Source organism: Falco naumanni, chromosome 4 (assembly GCF_017639655.2).
Source record: "Falco naumanni isolate bFalNau1 chromosome 4, bFalNau1.pat, whole genome shotgun sequence".
Lineage (NCBI taxonomy): Eukaryota > Metazoa > Chordata > Aves > Falconiformes > Falconidae > Falco > Falco naumanni.
The window spans coordinates 97,259,018-97,281,226 of NC_054057.1; the positions used below are offsets into that span (position 1 = coordinate 97,259,018).

At 46.5% G+C, this 22,209-nt stretch overlaps 1 protein-coding gene across 1 annotated transcript in view; it reads right to left on the reverse strand.

The window, feature by feature from the left end:
• Positions 1-21,927, reverse strand: part of SYNPR (synaptoporin) — a 109,866-nt gene extending 87,939 nt beyond the window's left edge. The window contains exons 1-2 of the mRNA XM_040592565.1: positions 21,801-21,927; positions 21,647-21,712 (exon numbers count right to left, since the gene is read on the reverse strand). Coding sequence (XP_040448499.1) covers positions 21,647-21,712; positions 21,801-21,818 — 84 coding nt within the window. The 5' untranslated portion in view covers positions 21,819-21,927. The remainder of the gene's footprint in view (positions 1-21,646; positions 21,713-21,800) is intronic.
• Positions 21,928-22,209: the final 282 nt, after the last annotated feature.

The following is a 22,209-nucleotide window of genomic DNA, read 5'->3' on the forward strand; positions in this document are numbered from 1 at the left end:
AAAACAGCCAGTGAAGAGCACAAGTATGGATGATTCCCTGGTGGGAAAAATAGCGTATAATATGGTGGAACAGTTTTCTGCCACAAACTAACTAAACTTAACTGGAGCTATGTGCTGTACATATGAAACTGACCCTTGCTGAAGGCTGCCTTCTGCTTGTAGGTTGCTATTCCTGGTCTGCAAAGTCTATGTTCTCCGAAAACCTCTGATACACCCTGCCTTTTGCGCATCCCTCCATGTTATGGAAGTGAATAAAATTTAAATTTAGCACAAAACACATAGTACAAGCCAATCAAAAACTTACATACACTAACAAGCGGCAGCAAACTAGAGGACTATTAGGAAACCATGATACCCAAAAGATTTTATGGTACTTTGCTCTGATTGTGCCAGCTGCTCTACTTGCTCTGCGGACAACACCGAGAACACTGATGCTTTTCCAGAGGTGATGACGTGGCAGAAACCCAGGCTCAGCAGCACCACCTAAACAACTTTCACACAAACTACCCCATGCCAAAAAAGCGCAGAAAAGACCTTCTGTGACTGAAATGAAGAACAGACTTCCTCAGTCACTTCAACACTACAAAGTTGTAAAAACCTAAGCTTTGCAGCAAAAATACTCTTACACATTATCCTAAGCAGCAATGCCCATGCTGTACCAGTGGTTGCTATTTTTGGCAGAGAAGCTTATTCTCTGATGACACTACTGCTACACCAAAAGGGACCATCCTTTTTGATAAGGAATTACTTCCCTGAGCCCTTGATTGCACTGTTACAAGACGAGGCAAGTGATGTTACCCCTTTCCCAAGCAAGGAATGTCTCCCATAATTAGGAAAAGCTTATGGCACTTACACCCTTTGCAAGTGAAATCAGTGAAGTACCGTTAACCCTCAAAGCCCTGGACAGACACACACCACACACTGCAAAGGCTCAGAATGGCTACATGTTTCCATACTGACATAAACTATGCACGTTTACCTCAGATTTAAAGATGTCCAGGGTGCAAATACTGGATGTGCTGGGATGCTGTGCACAAAACCCATGCAAAGAAGGGTACAGATTTAGTAATATAATCTTGGGGCTTTTTTTTTTTTTTTTTTTTTTTTTTTTCTGTAAAGTAACACTTTCCCATGGGGAAAAAGCTCATTTTTACAGAAAGTGATCCCAATAAAAGAACACATTCTTCCTTAGATTTACCCCTGAATAAAAACCAGTTTGGCATGTTTGTTGGTTGAGGAAAAAACAAATCTCAAACTGCCAGATGTGAGCTATAATAATGGTGGTGGTGATGATTCCAAGTTTGGATTTTTTACCCCCATCATGTATACTAGTTATGAAACGGAGACTGCAAGGGCTGAAAGGGAATTTTAGCATCTTTAATTAAGAAAACAGAATGAACTAGAAAACTGGAAAAAAAAACCTTGTGACTAATATGCAGATTTTATCAGCTTGTAGATCGGAAGCCACAGTTTGCTGGAAGTTGTCTCCTTTTTGCTAATTTTCCTCTGATGAAAAAGGCACTTGTGTTCTCTCTAACTGAATGCTTTGCTTCCATGCCTTTTGCAGCATATGCTCAAGTTTGCAGTTACTATTGATAGAATGGGAAAGAATTACAATTCTTAAGATTTTATAAAAATTCTTTCAAAGCCTAAGTGCTGTAGAATTTAAATTACGATTCAGATATTCACACTCAAACATCATTCCTGGAACCTTCTCTTGCAAAATTCCTACCAAAAATGGAGTTTAAATTAAATGAAGGCTGTAACGGTGCACGTGTTTAGACTGTGGCCTCATTGGAGCCTGCATATGTGCATGAAAGCTAGTGATGCCAGGAAAACAGCGTTCAGATTATTTTAGGTCAAATGTCCAGTGGGACACTTGAAAACTGTTAATTTGGAAGAGGATAGACACGTGACTTTGAAGCAAGAAGAGAAGTCTGCTCCTCTGTGATCACTAAGCTGAAACCTTGGGAGTATCTGTGCCATTAGCAGAGGGAGCTGGCTTAGCCAGAGGATGTGGGCTGGGAGAGCGAAGTCCCACAAGTGAAGGATGCCCGAGCCCTATGTACACCTGCACAGCAAGCATTTCTTGAGCCCACCAGTCCCAGTGCTAAGGCATGGGAAGCTGAAGTCATCAATCATAATCTGCAAAAGGGACAAAACCAGTATCACGCACAAGGTTACTCTTGCAGGACTGGGGCTTATGATGACCCTCAACCAGAGTTTTCTGCAGGGATCAAACCCTTGGTTTCCTCCCTCCCAAAAAAGAAGAAAAAAAAAGAAAAAAAACCCAAAAACAAAACACCAGCATCTGCTTAAGTGCCAAGGCACTAATGCTGATGGACTCTGGAGAACATCTCAGAGGCTGTGTGACAGCAGCAGCAGATTAGGTGCCCCTGGGGCAGGGACAACAGCTGCCACAGCATTACCCCTACCCTGGGCATTGGTGCAGCATCAGGGGTTTGGGGGCAAAAGTGCAAGAGATGGTGCATCGGGGCCCAGCAGACAGAGCAGCTCTGCTGCTGCCGCTGCTCACCCCTGACTCTGCAGCCAAGCCACAGGAGATGAGATGAGCGATGGGGAAAGTGCAGATGGGTCATTGCACTGCCCACCTCTCTGTTTCTTCTGCTCTGATTTGAGAATTCTGTGAGGCATTTCTTTCAGAAAACACTAACTATACCAAACTTAGACTCCATCAGTGTACTATAGTATATAACTCTGAATAGGAAAACTGATTTCTGTGTTATTGGGCATGCAATAAACTAAAGGCACCACAAACAGGAGGTATATGCATCTAGCTATAGGAATGCCTTTGTTACACTTGAGAACTGTTAAGTATGAATTAGACCTGGAAACAAAATTTCCATTTCCTAGGCTTTTACTAAAGCAACATCACAGGAATATAGACCAGATATATAAGCACGGACAACCTCTTAGATGAAGTGACTAAAGCTATCATAGTATGTATGACCGGGTAAGAAACATGATACTGTCACTCAGTTAACAACAGGATAAATGGGAATGTAACACAGAAAATGTATCCCTATGGAGTGTGAAAATACATTAACTCCTTGATGCTCTTTACAATCCATTATCAGCTACAGAAGGCACACCATAATATCCAAATCCCAAGTGCAAACATTAAAGACATGATATGCAGCCATAATCAATTGTAATTACATTGTTTCATCCACAATCACCCTGTAAACAGGTCGGGAGCTAATTAGATCAATAAGTGAATTCCCATCAAGTGCAATGAGCTGCACATTCAGCAGGATAAGTTACCCCTGCCTATGGCTACAGCAAAAGAGTGCGTTCACAGCATCAGCTGGACCAGCTCACTTTTAAATTGGCTCAGGCTGCAGATCGCAGCGTTGCCTGCCCACTGCTTCCCAAAGGCTCGCTGCAAAGGGCAAGGCTTTCAGTGGCTACAGATAGCTTACGTACCCACCGCAGTGGTCTTCGTTATATTCTGTATTTGAAGCATAAAACATTCAACAATGGGATATTTTAACTCCTAAAACCAGTCAATTACATTTGCCAAATTAGCCTGTGTGACTGAGTTGGTAAGCGCAATGAAGGAGTAAGAGTGAAACAAAAGCCCTGTTGGAAATAGGTCACTCCTTTAGAAAATTTTGCAATGACACGCTGCAAATGCATTTGTGTGTTCAATGAGTAAGACGTGTTTCTTGCAATGAGAAAGCCTGGAAAAGCTTAATCAAAGCCTAGCTTATCAGGAAAGGCTGATTTGCTTCCATTGTGCCTCATCCAGCAGAATCTAGCATTAGCGTAAGCTTCGCCAACCATTAGTTGGCAGAAAATCCCAATTTATTTTGATACCAGAGGTCTTACCTCCAGGGGTTTCCATGACCACATAATCAGGTGGTGCATCAGTAGCCCATCCCATGCCCTCCAGTCAGCATCACCCAGTTAATCAACTTGACAGCCAGGAAGGATGGGAACTGACCATAATGCAGAGTAATTTGGGAAGGAAGAGAGGTACTAGGGTGATACATAATGAGCTGAAATATTTTTCTTTGAAGAAAGAGTGCAAAAGAGAAACTAATTAATAAACTGCCATGAGTAATTCAACCCAAAAATGCAAAATAATGATGGACTGAAGTTTTCCCTACAGCGAGCTGTCATCTGAGTTTGTGAACTGTAAGGCTGATTTCCCCAGCATTATGCAAAGAAATGGTCCTTTTTTGCTTTTATTTAGACTTCATATTTTAGCTGCTGAGTCTTCTTTACACTGAGGTGGGTTACAGGCACAGAACAAACCTAACCCTTCTCTTCCTGGGCATGATCTGCCTGTGTAAAAACGTGGTCACATTCTGGGGAAGCACTTCTCAGTATTTCCAGACTTGGATTTCTACCAGGATGACACATGACAACAAATGACAAAATCTAAAGGAAGTCAGACCTTATGGGGGCCAGGGGTTAAGCACATTTTATATAAAGATGAATTTATTCATTTAACATTTCATCTGAACTCATCTTACATTTGTGCCACAGCTTGACATTGTTATAATCAATCTAGCAGAAAGCATTGTGAGATACCATTGGTGCAAATAAACATCAAGGAGCACGAACCAGAATTTATTGCCATTCTAAACCTGGTATGCAGGAAATATTTTTGTCGTTTCAGTTCAGTGCCTACTTCAAGGGTGAAGAATCAAGTCCCACCAGGACCACCTGTAAGCATCTCGTGGCTATTTGCCAGGAAGCCACTGCAAAATGGGATCTTCTTGCAGTCTCGTATAGCTATCAAAAAAAAAAAAAAAAAAGTACGGGGCAAAGGTAAATGAGATAGCTCTGTAAGCACTGAAGACTCATCAATACGGCGCTTCATTGCTGAGAAGCAGAGCTAATTAGCACTGCCCCATTGACGGCACCACATCAGGACCCAAGCCATCCCCTCCACACAGCACTGCCCGGTGTTGAGTAGATCCACCAGCTCGTCCGGAGCCAGCCAAGGCGTATCTGCCCTGCTAGCCTTTGTCATTCAAATCACCCAGCTACGAAACTGTGACTACAACGGTTAAACACAAGCAAAACAATCTAATTTTGTGCTTCAGAAGACCAGCTAAGAGTCCCCTCACCATCTGTAAATCCAAGTGCCAGACCTGGGCGATTAGGACCGCATGTTTCCTAGGTGATAAGCCTTTCATTTTTCTGGAAGACACTTGAAATAGAGCATAGGAAGATTAATCCTCCCCAGAGAAGGGAGAGTTCACTGGCTAATTTCTCTTGCATTTAGATGTAATAATTAGGCGTATTGATTCTCCTGCTTTATTCCTTACCATTCTAATGAAATAATTAAGACAACTTCAAGGAAATATTTGAAAGCTCATTTCACATTGTCTCTTCAAACACGGGCCACCTAACACTTATGTGCACACTCAAAGGGAAAAGCAAAGGCAGATTCTCGCCTTATTTATCTCCGTAATTCATCAGGCATCAACTTCAGGCAGCAAAGTGCTGCCTGAGGCTCCACTCCATTTGCTGCCTATCATGACTATGAACAGCAACACAAATGAGATCCATCTGGTGCAACCAGGACACACATTGCTCCGCTAAGCTCCCACAGCAGCTTGTTACCAATGGGGACCGGAGAGAGGCCGACCCTCTCCAAGAGTTCCGAAGAAAAAAAAGCCACATGGTTAATTCCCCTCGCACAGCCTCACAGTAGCATTCTTGCAAAATATCATGCATATGCTGTGCCCAGTTCAAACTTTTAATTTTGATTCTTGGAAGGTAACGCTGAAGTGTCTACACCAAAGGGCACTCATGATCTCCATTCTCTCAGACAGCCGCACAACCAAGCTTTTCAAACACAAGCATGAAATTATCCATGAAGGGCTCAATCTTCGCACCGCATCCACAGGAGGAAAAAGGACCCCTGAGACAAGTGGTCTGGGGCATCCCTGATGGCCCTCAGGGATGTACAGCGTGGCTGAATGGATACAGTTCAGACCCTGATGCACTGTGCACATTGGCACGGATACTCAGGGAGAGCCAAAACTGGAACAACTGTTAGAAGGATGAATGAAGATATTAAACATGTAAAAAGTTCTAAGAAAAGCCACTTAAATTGAAAAGGATTTTCTCATGTCTAATTCAACATTACTAATTCAACAGTTGATAACAGTTCTCTGATCTCTCCAGCATGTCTCAGATTTAAATAATTTTCAGCAATTTTGTATTAAATAGCCTTTAAAATATTAATCTTGTAAAAACATAGGGAAATGCATATGCATTTTAACACACGCTTGCTTCAAAAAACCACTAAGCCCAGCTGATACAAAATTATAGTCTCCCAGCTGCCGGGGGCAAAGAGGATGACTAAAAAGAGCTCACAGCCCCAAAAGCATGCAAGAGATGCTGTTCTGGATCTAACACAGATGTGTTAGATATTGATGAGCGTTTCGGTCCAAAGTGAGGACCAAACTTTCCAGAAGTGAGGCATTTACTGCAGTTTGAGATCGCTTGAGTACCTTGACCCAAGCAGTGCAGTTGCAGGCTTCTTCGCCTCTTCCCTTCGTGCAAAGCTCACCCAGACCCTCGTGACTGATGTAGCTCTGGCAAAGCATTAGCTATAAACATTTAATAGGCGTCTCCTGCATCTAGTGGTCACTCTGACAGCAGGGGACTGATGTTTATGATTGAACACTTCAAACAGAAATCTTGGATATGGCTACCTCTCAGGAGGAGGAAACATCTGAAGAATGTGTTTTTCTGATATTTATATTCCCCTAGAAATGAAGGGTGTTTTCTGTATGACTCACATCCATGTTTTTCACTTGTGATATTTTTAAACTCCGAATCCAGCACTGATTGGAGTGCAAAAAGTGCGACTTCTCTCCCGTCCTACCCCGAAGGGCCTTTCAGCCAGGTACAGGTGACAGCAGGAACTAAGAATAGGTCATCTCCAGGTTTGCTATGGGGACAGAAAGCCTAAAACAAATAGCTTTGGGATCTACAAACATCAGTCATATGTGAAAGCTAAAACCTGGCAGGTTTAATGAAAAAGGAGTAAATAGACCCATTTCCTATGAGAACATCATGTATATTTGAAAACAAACAGAAAAACCCACCCAGAATAAGGGCTTCTTTCTCTCCCCTCCACCCAAGAGTATCTTTACAGTTGAGAGCAGAGCTAAATTAAAAATTGCAATTAATTAAACAAACAATTCAAGGAAATATCCGCATGACAAATGATCTGATGCAGATTGTTGGCATTCATTTCCTCCTGCTGCACATCCCTTCTCAAATTCAGCATGCTCGCATGAGGCCATCACGGAGAAACCCACGTCTGTCGTAGCTATGTGGCAGGGGCTGCACCCAGAGTGCCCAGGTCTGCAGTGTCCAGTCCTCAAAGAGACAAAGGATGCAGAAAATACAACAAATAATGATAAAAGAATTTCAGCGCTTTGGAAGTGCTCCCTGGAGTTTCAGCTCGGAGAAGGCTGAAGGTTTCCTCACTGGAGCAAGGCTCACCATGAAATCTTGTTGGCTCAGCTACAATGTCTTTAACATCAGATAAATGTAAATGCTGCCTTTCTTTAAACACAGTTTAGTTCCTTTATTGCATCATTCAAGAGACATAAATGCCAGCCTCAAGCTCAGACAGACAGAACAAGCTATTCAAAGGAAAATCGCGGGCAACATTTTGCTCTGGGTGGAAGCATTCTGCTAATGGTTTTGCAAAACAACTTTTTGCTGCAGGAGCCAAAACGAGAGGGAAAGTTGAGGCAGAAAACCTGGAAACATGAGAAAAGGTAAGAGAGAGATCTCTGCCCAGCCATGGGGAAGGAGCCTGAGGATGCAGGGTCCCTCACAGGACACAGGAACGTGCCAGGCTCTTCCGTACTGCTGGTGCAAATAAGCATGAGTACATCACCAAAACATCTGAAGTAACTTCTTTTAAAAAAAAATAACTGGCAACGATCTGAAAATTTGGCTAATGATTCAGATCAAAAGGGGTACCATTATCACAGAATCCCACTCAGCCTATACAAAAATGCTCCAGCTCTCCAAGTGACAGGGAATACGCTGTTTTCTTTGTGGTAACACAGAACTGTACAAGATAGAGGGTTTAAATACGTTTCCATTCAGATAAGTTATCTCTTCCCCTCCCCACCAGCAGCTTTTAAAAGATGCGTCTTGAACTTACAGCACTGGAGGGTTTTTTCTTCTCAGATTTTTAATCCACTGGCATCATAAAGACCTTTTAGCAATTTACAGTGTGAAGAGCACTTTCTCTTCGGACTGCCCTGCTTTGAGCCAGTTTGTACCTTACGGTTACTTCATTACTTACATTGCATTACACAGGGGCAAACGAAGCAGCCGTGCTCCTCTCTGCGGCAGATGTGCCCCGGGGCCGGCATGAGCCAGATGTTTCCCAGGGTCCCACATCAGGCGCAGAGGATGGACTGCCCAGCTGCTTTACCCCAACTGCCCCTCCACGGCGTTGAGCCAGACAACACACTTCTGGCCATCATGCTAGCTTGAAAGAAGGGAAAATCAGAGATATACTGCAGTGGAGGCAGCCACATCATCAGGCTGCACTAATCAAGGTGTTGCAATTAGCAAAACAAACAAAACCCACCAAAACAACAAACTTGTGGGAGACATCCAGTTTCTGTTGAACTACAGAAGGAACACCAGAGGGACCGGAATATATTTCTTGCTGCGATGGTCTCTGCTATTTGTCCTCCTGCAAGCCAGTGGGACACGTGCCAGCCTCTTCAAACCCTGAAGCCACGCTCCCCACGTGTGGTTTTGGTGACAGTTTCATCAGGGGTTAAGAGTCACAAATTTAATGTTTAACAACTGTAACGAACCAACATGCAAAACTTTTGCTCCGTTACTCAGTTTCTGTCTAACAAAAAGGCATCTTGGCCAGCAAAACCCATGGGTCTCCTTCATACATGTACAAAACAGAGCGCTCCCACGACTCGTTGACTAATTCCTGACCACTGCTTCTGCAAGACATCTCTTTTCCCTGAGCCCTTCCCGTCTGTACATGTTGCACGTCGGCTGTAAACATCACGAACAATACAGGTTGTAAAAACCAGAACAGACTGCAAGAAGCTAGTTTCCCTCTTTGAAGGCACCTGCGCTTTCTTGGTAACGTGGTAAGCTGATGAAACGGCAGGAGGATGGTCTATAGGGAATACACAAGCACTATACATGGCACGTTGAATCCGATTTTGCTGCATACCACCATATGGAATGGAATCTCAGCGGCATCAAACGTTTACCTAAACTCCATTAATGTCTTCTCCAAGCCAATATTTATAGCATACACACCAGTATCTGCTGTCAGAGTGTGTATAAATGTTAAACTGAACTGTTAAAGAAACATAATGACAGATGTAGAGATGCTGAGGAGTGCAATCTATTCTAATTTATGATAATTTATTTCCATCATCTGGAGCCCTATTCAGAAGAGAAAGCTGAATGCATCCCAAAGCGCATCACGGGGTGGAGTGTAAAAATCCCCAGAAAAAAACCCTCTTTTGAACCAGGCAAGAGTACTCTTGTCCTACCACCCAGGACATGCTTAGCAATCTCTCTGCACAGAAGGAATACAGATGTGGGGTACTCGAGCCCTGCCTCCCGGCAGCACAGTGACATGCAGGTTTTATGGCAAATTGGGAATAGCTGGGAACTGTTTGTCCCATGAGAGACGTTTGATCGTTGCTGAGTCACTACTTTTGGGGGACTAAGCTGCGCCAAAACCATTTATTAGCTCTGTCAGAGCCTCTTCAGCTGCATTAACAACCAATGCTGCACCCATGGGTGGCCAGCGCTAATGAGCACATAAACAAAAAGATGGAAACCTATTTTTAAAAATGAATGAACTATGCCACAGCGAGCTATATTGCAGAAAGAGCTTTTCTATTTAACTCCTCAGCAACGCATGCTGTGCTGGATCGGTTCTGCCACGAGACCCGAGGTCCGCCTCGGTCTCCTGTTGCTGTCATTCTGCTGTGAAAGCCATGACGAAGGGGATGAAAAAAAAGAAAAGGGGATAATAAATAAATAAAACCCCAAACCAAACCAAACAAAAAAAAGCAGTGACAACACTTGGTCCCTGCAGTGGGAGTGGCGGGCCGTGGAGGACCGCAGGCAAGGAGCTCATTTTCACGGCATCATCCCTGCCCGGGAAGCGCGGTGACGTGGTGGCGGGAGGCGTTCTGCCGCGTGGCACAGCCAGCGTCCCCCGCATATGTCGGCCCGCCGCGAAGCCAGCTCCTGCTGCCTGCCAGGGCCGCGCAATCTGGACAGGCACAGATTCCGTGCTGGAACGGGCCCCCTCTCCGCAGAGCCGCCTGCCACGAGTGACAGGCTGCGCTGGCAGCAGCGGCAGCGCGTACAGCCCACGGAGCCAACGCAGCAGAACAAGGCGCTGAGGAGCATGGCTCACCGATTCCCTGCTCAGTGGACTGTGCTGCCTCAGCACAGCCCTGAAACGCTCCACATTTGACCGAGAGAAGGGCTAGGCACACAAGCATGAACTACAACACCAATATGTAAATGCTGCCTTAGATCAGCTGAAAATTTCCCACCAAAACCATTTTCTGCATTGGAGACTCACTCATCTTTTTCAAAAAAAGTTGTCTCTCAAAAAACGTAGCCTCCTCTTTCTAAGTCCCAGTGCCAAGGGCTTGCAACAGCCACCCTGGGGACACTGCTGTGCCCCTGAGGAGCCCGGGCTGGCCCCTCGCTCTGCCCCTGCTCTGTCAGTCGGGCTCCGCAGCCGGACACACCGTCCCGGTGCACAGGGGGGTCACGGGTGATGTGATCCATCACCGGCTGCTCTGGGAGGAGCAAGCCCAGGGCACTGCAGTGGGGTGTGGAGAGGAGAAGGAGAATGGGACCCAACCACGGCTTCTTTACAGAAATATTTCATGATGAAATATTGTAGTTTCTGGCATAAATTTTTCTTCATTCATGATCTCACCAGAGTGCCAGTTTCCAATGGAAATTTAGATTAAAAATTACTTTTTCCCCAAGAAAATGAAATCTGTTTTACCAAATCAGCTCCACCAATGACTTTTTGATGCAGCAACGACAGATGCTTCCCTGACATCGAGGTACAGCCCAAATTGCAAAGCACAAACGCTCCACACACCCCTCAGCTACCTGCCCCACACTGTAACACACGAGGAAACTCGCTCTAACACGTTTCCTTGCCATGAAAATACCACGTGCTCCCAGCTCATTTACCGCCTCTCATCATCATCGAAGCCCAGCCCCCAACGGTGCAGGGGAGACGATGTGTTACCTCGTCTCTATTTGCAGACCCTTCCACACATTTTGAGATGGGCTGCGGTGGGGCTGCTCGGCTGCGCGCCGCTCAGCACCCAGTGCCGCACCGCAAGCCGGCAGCCTGCCAAACGCTCCCAAACCTGGCACTCGGCTGGGACTAATCAATAGAGGTGCCTAGCCAATGCCATACAGCTCTGCTTTTGCTCTGAAGGATCAAACTTTATTAATTAACCCACCTGAAAGTGAATGTTTTGCAATGAAATCTCTGCTCCTGGCCTCAACTCTCTCAATGAGTAATTCCATCAAGGAAACTCTTCTTGCAGTACCATTCACAGAAGTAGATTAAAAATGGGGAGAGAATATGTTCAGAAAGAAGCTCGGTTGAGTCATACTCTTGAATCATCTCTCTTTCCACACGCCTGTGGTCACCAGTTGGAAAAGTCAGTCTGCGACGCACTTGGTACCTGGCAGCGTGCAGCTTTTGCACTTTTATCCATACTCAAATGCATCCTTGCGTCTGTGTGCAAGATTAGAACAAAACACTGCTATGACACAACAGCAGACACCATGTATATCAGCTTGCTGAGATCAAAGGCACGCAGCAGCAAAGAATTTAATTAAAATGTTAAAATTAAACAGGAAGACATCCATTGTTTAATTTTTTGGCAGGCGTGTTCTTTCGAACCAGGACCTAATTCCACTCCAGCACGCTGACTGCCCTTGGAGATGGCAATCAGGAGAGCTCTGCTGGATTTATCAGCTGCTGGATTTGGCGGTGGGGGAATCCCACACTTGCTTTGGCTTTCAAGCACAGCCTCTGAAAAAGCACTTGGAGAAACTGCTCAACTCCAAAGGAAAATTATCTCAATATACATATTCTGCAGTAATAACCCAATTTCCAGTATCAAACCTAACCCCACTGGGCTGGACATGATACACCCTCACAGGCATCAATCCCCCTTATGGTCCCAACAGAGAGCTGTGACCTTGCTATGTTCAACCGCTCCCAGCCACCACTCTCTCCATATGAAAGCTGTTTTAAATAGGGTAAAGCACTGATGCAGAGCAGTGCTGCTTTGTGTGTAACATAGCCTCTGCATGAGGAATAGCAGGGTAAGCAACTATGTGGTTTTTAAACTTGCACACAAATGGGGGACTCGCCTTGTTTTGCTTCAAGCATACCTCCAGTGCACAGCCAGGGAGAAGATTATTCTGAAAACAGTTCAAGCAAGGCTCAAGTTTGCTTGTTAAATAACTCTAAGGTATTTCCTGGCATTCTAGGGTATTTTGACTTGGATACTGAAGGCAGTCATAGGCCATCATATGGCCCACATCGGGGAGCCCAAGCCAAGCAGCCTGTTGTGTCCTTAGTTTCTGAGAAGCTAGCAAGGAAGATTTTGCTACTTTTACAGTATTATTTGGGGTGCCACTGAGGCTTTTCACCTAGTATTAGGAAGACTGGCAGTGTCAAACACGGGCCCCTAATACAAGCACCCAACATGCAAGTGCCAAAGGATTTGAGCTGAGGCTTATTACTTCAAGCAACAGAAACTCTGGATTTGCATCACCTGAGAAATAACACAGGAGGGCAGAGAAATGGCATCAGGAAGAGTGAAGACTGAGGACAGACACAACCACTTCTTGAAATTCAAAGAGCTGTTGCTATAAATCACTTCCTGATGTATCAATGATCTTGCCGATGTTAGGTGGCATTTCTTTCTGAGATCTTCTGGGCAGAATTTCACCCTCAGTACTTCAGGTTCTTGAGCACTTCTCAGGAATATTCAGTCAGGCTGTTTGCAGCAGGGTCTGGTATTTCTCATGGAATAAAGATCAAGTTGACAGGTTGGGGGTTTTGCAGGACAGTCAAATCAGATTTATTTCTGACAGTGGGTCTGGGACAGTACACCTCTCATCTGGAAATGTATAAAACTTTATTGAAATCCTCCTGCTCCACAGTTTTTCTCCTGCTTCCTTAACACAGAGGAACGGGAGAGTATCTGCCCCCTGCACATCTCTGCTTAGGATGCTTGTTGGGGGTCTTCTCAGCAAAGAGACATCCCCAGTCCCCCAGCAAGAGCCCCTGTGCAGGGTGACATGATCTCTGACCATTCTGAAAATACCCTCGCCAACTTTACCTTGCAATTACACTGCCAAATTGGGGCTGGGACATCTGCACCAGCACTTCTCTAGGAACAGGAGCCCACAAAACTCCCCCAGATTTCATCCCAAGCTCCGGGCTGCAGCACTTTCTGCTCCCCACAGCATTAGCTCAGCAGCTCCCGCAGGCTCTGCCTCTAACACAGCCTCTTCCCCAGACACCGAGGCATTTTGGAAGAGGCACAGACAGAACAGCTTGTTCAGAGAAACACATTTGTCTATCCATTAGAACATCACAGAGAAGGAAAAGGTAAAACAATAAAGGGCAATGAGCACATTACTTCAGCCTTTGCCGACCATTTACATACCCCACTGCTTTAAGGACCAAAGTTGGCATTAGGCTTGAGAGACCTTTCTGCTTTCCTCTCCACGCTGAGGACCAGAACACTGCTTCATGCCACAGATGGCTGCTCATCCAGAAAGCCCTCTCTTGAGGGGCTACATCAGTCTAATCCTTTGCTGATCCTTCTCCCCTAGCAGCACTATGAAAATACACAAACACAGCAGCAACCGAGCTGCCCGATCCAAGACTCCCTGCCTGGACTTCCCTCCCTCTCACACCAACAAACACCTGAGCATGACCAACACCAGTTCTCACCTCACCATGCATTTCTGCTTCAATTCAAGCACTTTGAAAATGCATGCCAATACTACATGCAAAAATCTTCTGGACTATGTGATCACGGATGTGCCCGCATCCATAGGCTGCTAATGAGACAACATCTCATATTTTTTGCTTGTATAAAAGGTTCTTAGAGAATATTTCCTTACTGAATGCTATTAACAAGCCCTTTCCATGCCACGATTTGTACCTACAATTATAGTCACTGAAACCCCCATCATTTCATGCAATCTAAGCACTTCCTTAAGAATGGGGAGTGAAGTATTCTGAATGGGAAAACACTGCTTCCAAGGACAAACCTGAGAAGTCTCTACGATAGCCAGAAGATAAAACTGTGCAAATTAAACAAAGCAAAAGCTTACAGTTTTTCTATATTCAGTATTCTTTGGCTTTTGCCAAAAAGCAAGCAAGCTGTCACCTTAGCAACTATGTCACACTTTGCAGTACATATGCCACTTTGAACAAACACCTTAAAAGCCGAGGCTCCACGCTGTATGCTCCTTTCAATAACGTTCCTTGCAGCACTTTGCAGGTGCCCCCTGAGAGCAAAACCCATTAAGACCCTTTTGGCCAGTTGCTGGGCTGGACAGCCAGCCAGCTGGCCAAGTGCTGTTTGCCACACTGCACCCCAGGACCATACTACTACTTAACTACTTTTATTTGGTGCCTAAGGGGACAGCGGTGCTAGCAGGGGTGTGACGTGAGCACTTTGTCTTCCATCGCCAGCCCTGCGCAGAGCCCAGCACTACCCTGCTTCTTGCCTCTCCCCTTCCCCTGTGTCAGGAGGGGGTCCTCACTCCCAGAGCAGGGCAGAGGTTTCAGCCAGCAACCAGGAGGTCTCCTGCCCCTTGGGACTACACCTGTGCCATGAAGCCAGGTCAGCTCGGGGGTTACAGGATCCATGATGAAAGGGTTTTGTCACAGGCACCTCTGAGCCTGTCCTCCCCCAGCTGCAACATTTGAATCCAGAGATGTCAACATGCAGGGCTTTCACCCGGGGCTCCAATTATGCAGACGCTGATTTACAGGAGTGATGACTGGAACATCTCCCTCATAAAAATTGGCAAGGAGACTTTAACCGTGTATGTCTAATGGCAGAGCCCTCTATCTCCGTGCATCTCCTTGCTAGTTTGAAAGTCAGATCATTTTTGTTCTTCCCTTCATAGAAACCTGGTTTGCATATGTAATCAAATTTAGCATTAATGAGTCTCTCTCCTCATCTTCTATTCCTAATGCTTGAAGCAGCCACACTCAGATAATGCCAGCCATTGCAATGGCTTATCACGAGGAGCTTTTATCGGTCTCACCCAGGAATTTCCATGGAAGCAGTACATAACTCCAAAACCTCCTGATTCCTGGAGCACCATATCTCAACCATATGTGCTAATCCTACATAATTATTTTATATCAGGTATCACTCTGGGCTGCTTGAGAATCATCAGAATTTAAACAAACTTCAGGCGACCTTTTAAAATCAACTCTTCCATGACCACAACATGAGCCTAAGTGGAAAACAGCAGGCACTTTCCAGATGTAAGGTGCCACTTATTTGCAATGTGGCTGGGCATTGCTGGCCTCTTCTCCTTCCCTCCTCACCTGTGCCAACATTTGTACCATTTTAACTGCAACCTTTCGATGGGACAAGCACAGTTCTCAGTTTCCAAGAGCATCTGCATACAGCTAAACATGCATGTGAACAGCGTGCAGAACAGCCAGCTCTCTGCACTCTGTGTAAACCCATGGGATCACAAGACAGGTTTTCTGCTCTTTCATGTTTTGGGTTTTCAGTCTTTAGGGCTTCCAACCTTCTTCTGCTACCCTGCTCTAAAAGCATATGGTTTATCAAAGCCAAAGGTTTCAGAATCACAAGACTCTCAGAAGTTAAGACCACAAGGTAAAATACCACGTAGGCACTGTTACTGCTTCTGCTGCCTTTATCCCAGTCCCACGGACAGAGGGACACATGGCTTTCACATCTGGCTTCAGTAAGACTACAAAAACTTTTTCAGACCTCTCCTGTCGCACACAACACAGCCTGATGTCTAATGGCAACATCGACCTCTCGGTTCTTCCTAATAAAAATAACTTGTCCGACAGAGTTCCCTGCCTGCAGATTACTGATGCCCCGATACGTGGTCAGAAGTTGTAGGTCCAGTGACAAGGACCAATACAGCCTGTTTGCAGGGCTCAGAGGTTTTTGGATGCTCGCATCCCATTGTTTCACTGTGGCAATTTTTGCCTGTACAGAGCTGCAGTGCATTTTGCATGCATTATGCTAAGCTGCCTATAAGAAATCATCCAATTAATGACAGCTTACAGAGAAGGGTTAGTTACAGGGTAATTACCTTTCTAATATTAAAATGCCATAGAAATGGATTTACATTTTTTTATTAAGTGGCACAGGTTTTATTGACCTGACACTACACCTACAAGACCTTTGAGGTAGCAACTGGGACCAGGTTCTCAAGAACAGTTAGGTACCTGCATCCCAAGGCAGACATCAAAAACAATACATGTTTTACACGTGTTTGTGTATCTTACACATCAAGACAGATGGACCCAACACTAAATGCAGCACTTGATCCTGGCATTGCATAAGCAACATTAGCAGTCAGAAAGAAATATTTTATTAAGGTTTCTCTTTCAATATGACGGCAGAGAAGAAACATTCAGCTCTTCCAGCCCTGCATTCCCGAGGAGCCTTAAGCTTCTGCAAGGTTACCCTGCTCCACCACCTCCAGTCTCTGCCCATGCCAGAGCAAACAGCAGCTTTCTGGTTAAGCAAAAACCAAACACACATAAGCAAACGTGATGACGAGTCTCAAGCAACTACAAATTATCTCAGGCCCATAATACACTATGTAGAGCAAACTACTAAACACACATGCCTCGTGTAAGCATTACCTTCTTATTTATTTTTTTTCATTTATTTTCAGCATCTCAAGATATCTAGGCTTTTCTAGGACACACTTGAAAGCATGCAGCTACTTATGGCCATTCATATGCATGCAAATATAATCCAACAAAAGCGCTCCATGGCCAGATGAGCAATCAGCATTAGGACAAAAAGACAAGACTTATTATCAGTCTTTCAAGATTCAGATTCCCTTTGCCTTCCAAATACACATCTGTTTGCGGGCAAGGGGTGCTAACCCTTTCAGAATCTACACAAGCAAAACAAGCTTGACTCTTGCCAGGCTAGCAACAGCCTGGCCTTTTTCTGGCTCACCAGTCAAATGATCAGCATCGTGAAGGCAAGGAAGCAAAGTTAGCTCAGTCCATGTACACATAGATTTTTCAAACCACCTTGCAACTCTCTTGTCCAGTTTTCACTGGAGGTGGATGGGGATTTGTTGTCCAAATGCCCCGCTGCTTTGGAAATCTTTGGCACATCCCATGAAGATGCTCATGAGCAGTGATGAGCTGCAGTCAGGCAAGGCCTGGAATGTATTTTCTCTGCACAGAGGCAAAAATTAAAACAGCTCCTCAGACACATTCAGGTCCACTTCCAAGTTGTCCTACAAAAAAAGCCCCAGCATCCACAAGATCTGTGCTGCAGCATAAATGACTCGCATCTGTCATTTTCATCATCATCATCGTCATCTCATCATCAAAGACACTGGCTTCGACAGAGCTACTTGCACCGTCTTTGTGCTCATACCAGCCCAGACAGGGCTGCAAGCTGGTGGAGCAGGAAGCTTGTTGCACGGTATTTTAAAACAATCTGCAGATAATCAGCAAGGCAAACACAGCACCTCCCAACTATCAAAAAGGGTTGAGATTCTGCAACTTTGCTATTTATTGAGGATTACAGGGAAAGGTGTTATGACAAGCACTGCAGCTCCTGTTATTTTACACAGAAACTGGACAAATGTCAGGTTGCTTTGGGTCTGCAGTAGGAAAGTTGTTTGTGGCAAATCGCTGCAAAGTTCATTAAAAACCTCAGCCCAGTGATACAAAGTTCCCACTTTTCAAAAGTATTTTTGCAGGTAACCACCTGATTATACCTGAGGTAGTTCATATACCCATCACACCGCGATGTGCAGAGCCTTGCTTTTCACTTAATTTGCCTTTGTTAAGGCTCCAGAGAGGCAACGACTGAGAAACAAATAGACCACAACTGACAGACTTGCTTGTCTTGCTCTCTTTTTGCAGACCCCAATAAAAGCAGTCTAAACACATCCCGAGATTCACAGGACTGAAATTAATCCAGGGAGACGAATGAACATATTTCTTTGCTTTCATCTTTCGTTATTCATTACTGTCAGGTGCGTGTATAGGAGAGTCATTTCTCAAGTGAAGTTGTAATAGGGTTTGTGACATTGCAACTGGTTGTAGTGCCACAGTAGATTATCATGAGAAATAAGCTTCAGAAGGACACCCTCTTCTCATGCAAAGATCCGTGGAGTAACAGCCAAGGGAATAAAGAAGAGCAAGGACAAACAGAGCTTTCAAACAGCTTTTCCCTGCCCCCAGCACATGTCATGAAGCAAGAGTTGACTCAACGCTAGAAACACCCAGGGCTTATCTTGTACAGCTATGTGCAGTTTTCCAAGCTCAGTTTGTGATCCACATACTCCAAGCACACAGTTACCAAGGTAGAGTTTAAAAAACACAACTCTTGCTTAATTGCTACAAACCCTTCCCCTCCCTTCTCTTAACTTTTCCTGGGCTGAGCCAACGTTGTCTCTTAATGGCTTCTAAATGCAATGTCTTGGCTGAAAGAAATACAATGTATGTGGGAAATACAAATGAAAACATATCACAGTGCTGTGAATATTCCGAAGAATCAGTCTTGTCTCAGCATCTTGCCTCTGGGTGTTAGGTGACAGTCGAAGTAGAAGACTGAAAAAGGTCAGATATAGAGACAAAAGTACAGAGACAGAGGTCCACGTCTGAGACAGACTATAGGTAAACTGGAATTTGCACACCTATGGATTAATTCTGCAATAGCTACAGTTTCATGCCTGAGAAACCTACAGCCACCTCAGCTGTCTCCAGACTTGCAAGTGTTTGCACTTGTTAACACACAAATTTCAGCAGCACTGTTGTGCAAGAGGTTTATTAACAAAGATGCGCGGACCCCTGAGCCACCGTGGGCCTACCCAAATTGCCCAGAAGATGAGAGTGAAGATTCAAGGCTGGACTGCCCGGCCCACCTGAGGACATTTTCGGTCTACACCATCTCCACCCCAGCAGCCTTTCTGAGGAACCCACATTCCTCTGCCATCTGTGCTGCAACACCACGAAGCCTCCCCGCAAGCACGAGAGCCAGCCATCACCCAAGATCACTGTGTCACCAGCTGGGCTATGAACTTTACTTCTTTGCAGATGCAATCTAGGACTCTAGTGGGAGGTGTTAAGAGGTGTCATGAGTAGCATATGGGCTATAGTACACAACAGGGCAGAAATGCCAGTTTTCCCCTTCTCAGATTGCAGAAAGGGCTTTCCCCACCCTCTGCGTCCTACCTGCTTGTTTTTCACACTAGATAGCCACAAGTTGGCTTTCTGGGAAACGTGCATTAAAAAAAGCATAAGCTTTTCAAAAGCAGAAGTTAACACCTCCCTTTTAGATGACAAATAAGCCAAAAGAAGACAACATTAAAATGACTTGCACTTGCTTTCCCAAATCCTAAAACTCTGTAAAACTGGGTGTTATGATTCAGCTGCCACATCATTCACATGACACCAGTCACACCCTCTGACAGGTGATTACTGTAAAGCTCAAAAAAACCTCATCAGCATTAACAAGAGCAGGTTTGACAAATTCCACTGTCACCGGCACTTTTTGCATAAAAATGCCCCACTCACACACCATTTAACACCTGAAATGAAACGGCTGTAAATCCAGCAATTAGTGGTGTAATTTGACTGTTCTGATCAACTGCACCGAGGGCTTCGAGGCTGCCTGGGAATGCGGAAGCGGACACAGAATCAGCTGGAGCATTTGGTCTTTAAGTTTAAAATGCTAATTAGGCTGATAAAAGGAGTTTGAGGGAGAGACAGTCGAGACTGGAGATGGCAGGGAGGTGGATAGCAGTTGGTAGGCATGGTGAGAGGAAGATGGGAGCAACATGATGAAGCGAATAGAGCTAGAATTTGGGTAATCCCAAAAGCCTTTCAAGTATTTTAAAAAAATAAAGTCTACCACACTCTGAGATATTATACACTAAGATATGCTTAGTTCTACTTACACATACGCGTCAAAAGGGGGAAAAAGTAATTTCTTAGACCATCTTAAATGTTAACATGCTCCACTCCCTTCTCCTGCGTTCCCTTATTGCCAAGGACTGACACACTGCAGCTGTGTCGGAAGAGCTCTGCCTACATGCAGCCGCACGTGTGTTCCTGTACACGCCAACGGGCAACGTGCAGCTGGAGCAGCCAGAAGAGTTCGGCGGGGGGCTTTCAACCATGACAAAGGCAGCTTTTATCTTCGGCCGTTGGAAGAAGTTACAGACCTAGAACACTGCCAAGGGAAAAGAGCTCCCACGTGCTGTCCCAAGGACGCCAACACGCCGGGGGGAAGAGCTTCCTCAAGGGCACAGCCTGCGGCCCCCCGCTCAGAGCCCTTCGCAGAGGGGCTCGCTTCCCAACCACCACCAGGCACAGCTTCACCGTGCCAGCAGTCAAAAGACCCTGCTCCCAGCAGCAACTGGCCATAGAAATTGCTTTGCTCCCCTTTCTTCTGCTCCACGGTGAGTGCCGCGGAGCAGCTGAAACACCCTCAAAGTGACATCAGGGGCTCAACCCCTGGGTGTCCTGGCTCATCCTCAAGGCAGGAGCAGCAGCCAGGTGGGTTTGCAGGAGCTCTGGGCGAGGAATGCAAGGGGCCTCGTCCATCCTCCACATGCAGGTCACCCAAGCCCACGGCCCCACCACATCCCCATCACCCATCTCCACGGGACCCACTGCGTCGAGGTGCCCAGTGGGGAAGAGGCGCTGCCGACCGCGAGCAGGGACTGGGAAGGGGTCCGGGGCGAGCAGCTGCCCCCAGCCCACCTCACCAGCCCCTCACAAACACCCTGCGGCCGGGCTGCACAGCGGGTGCCAACATGTGGCTAAACGCACCCGCGTGGGGACGCGCCCCCCAAAATCCGCGGCTTACATAATTCCCCAGCCAGCCGGCGTTAGGGGAATGTGATTAATCCTCCATGACATGTTCTGAACTTTCCGTTCAGAGCGGCTCGCTCCTCCCGCAGACCTACTGGCGATGGATGTCATTTGACCTGCAGACTTCACTACGAATGAGCATCACAGCAACACACAGTGACATTGCTCCGCAAACCAATTATCCGCCGCCTTCCCCGCTCGGCCCAGAGACAAGTTTGCTAAATGCATAATGAAGATTTTATTATTATTATTATTATTATTATTGCGCCCCCTCGTTTGTCAAAAGTCGTTTACAGCCAGCACAAGGATGGGGCGGTGGGGGCACCCGCCAACCCTCCCGCCGCCTCGCTGTAGGACGCCAGTCCCCCCCCCGGCCCCTCGGTAGCCCCCGCCGCCGTCCCAGCGCGGCTCCCACCTGTTCCGCGGGGCGCGCAGTTTGGGAGCAGCCCCCCCGCGCCCCCCGGCACTCACCCACTCGAGCACCCTGAGGAAGGCCAGCGGCTCCTTCACCACGCGGAAAGTGCCCGCGGAGGCGAGCTGCGGGCAGAGAGAGCGAGTCAGCACCGCGCCCGCTCCGCGCCACCCCCCCCCGCCGGATCCCGCCCGCCCGCGGGGCTCCGCGTACCTGGTCCACCGCCTCCATGGCGCCGCAGCCCCGCGGAGCCGAGCGGAGCGGAGCCGCCCGCCAGCCGGGGATGCGCGGCGCTGCCCCCGCGCACGCCGGGCGGAGCAGCCGGGCGGGGCCCGCACCCCCCGCACCGCCCCGCGGAGCCGCCCCGCGCCCGGGCACCGCGCCGGCCTCCGCCCGCCGCTCCGTAAATCGCTGTTCGTCTATTTTCGATTTTTCTTAATATTTTATTATATTATTATTTCGGGGCGGAAAGGAAAACGTCGGGATAGAAGAAAAAAAAAAAGGGGGGGGGGGAGCCAACAAACTGCGCCCCCCCCCCCCCCCCCCCCCCTTTGGCTGGAAAGAAACTATGAATATTTTTGTGAAGCAGCAGGCGCAAGGGTGGTGCCACGCTGCTCCGTGT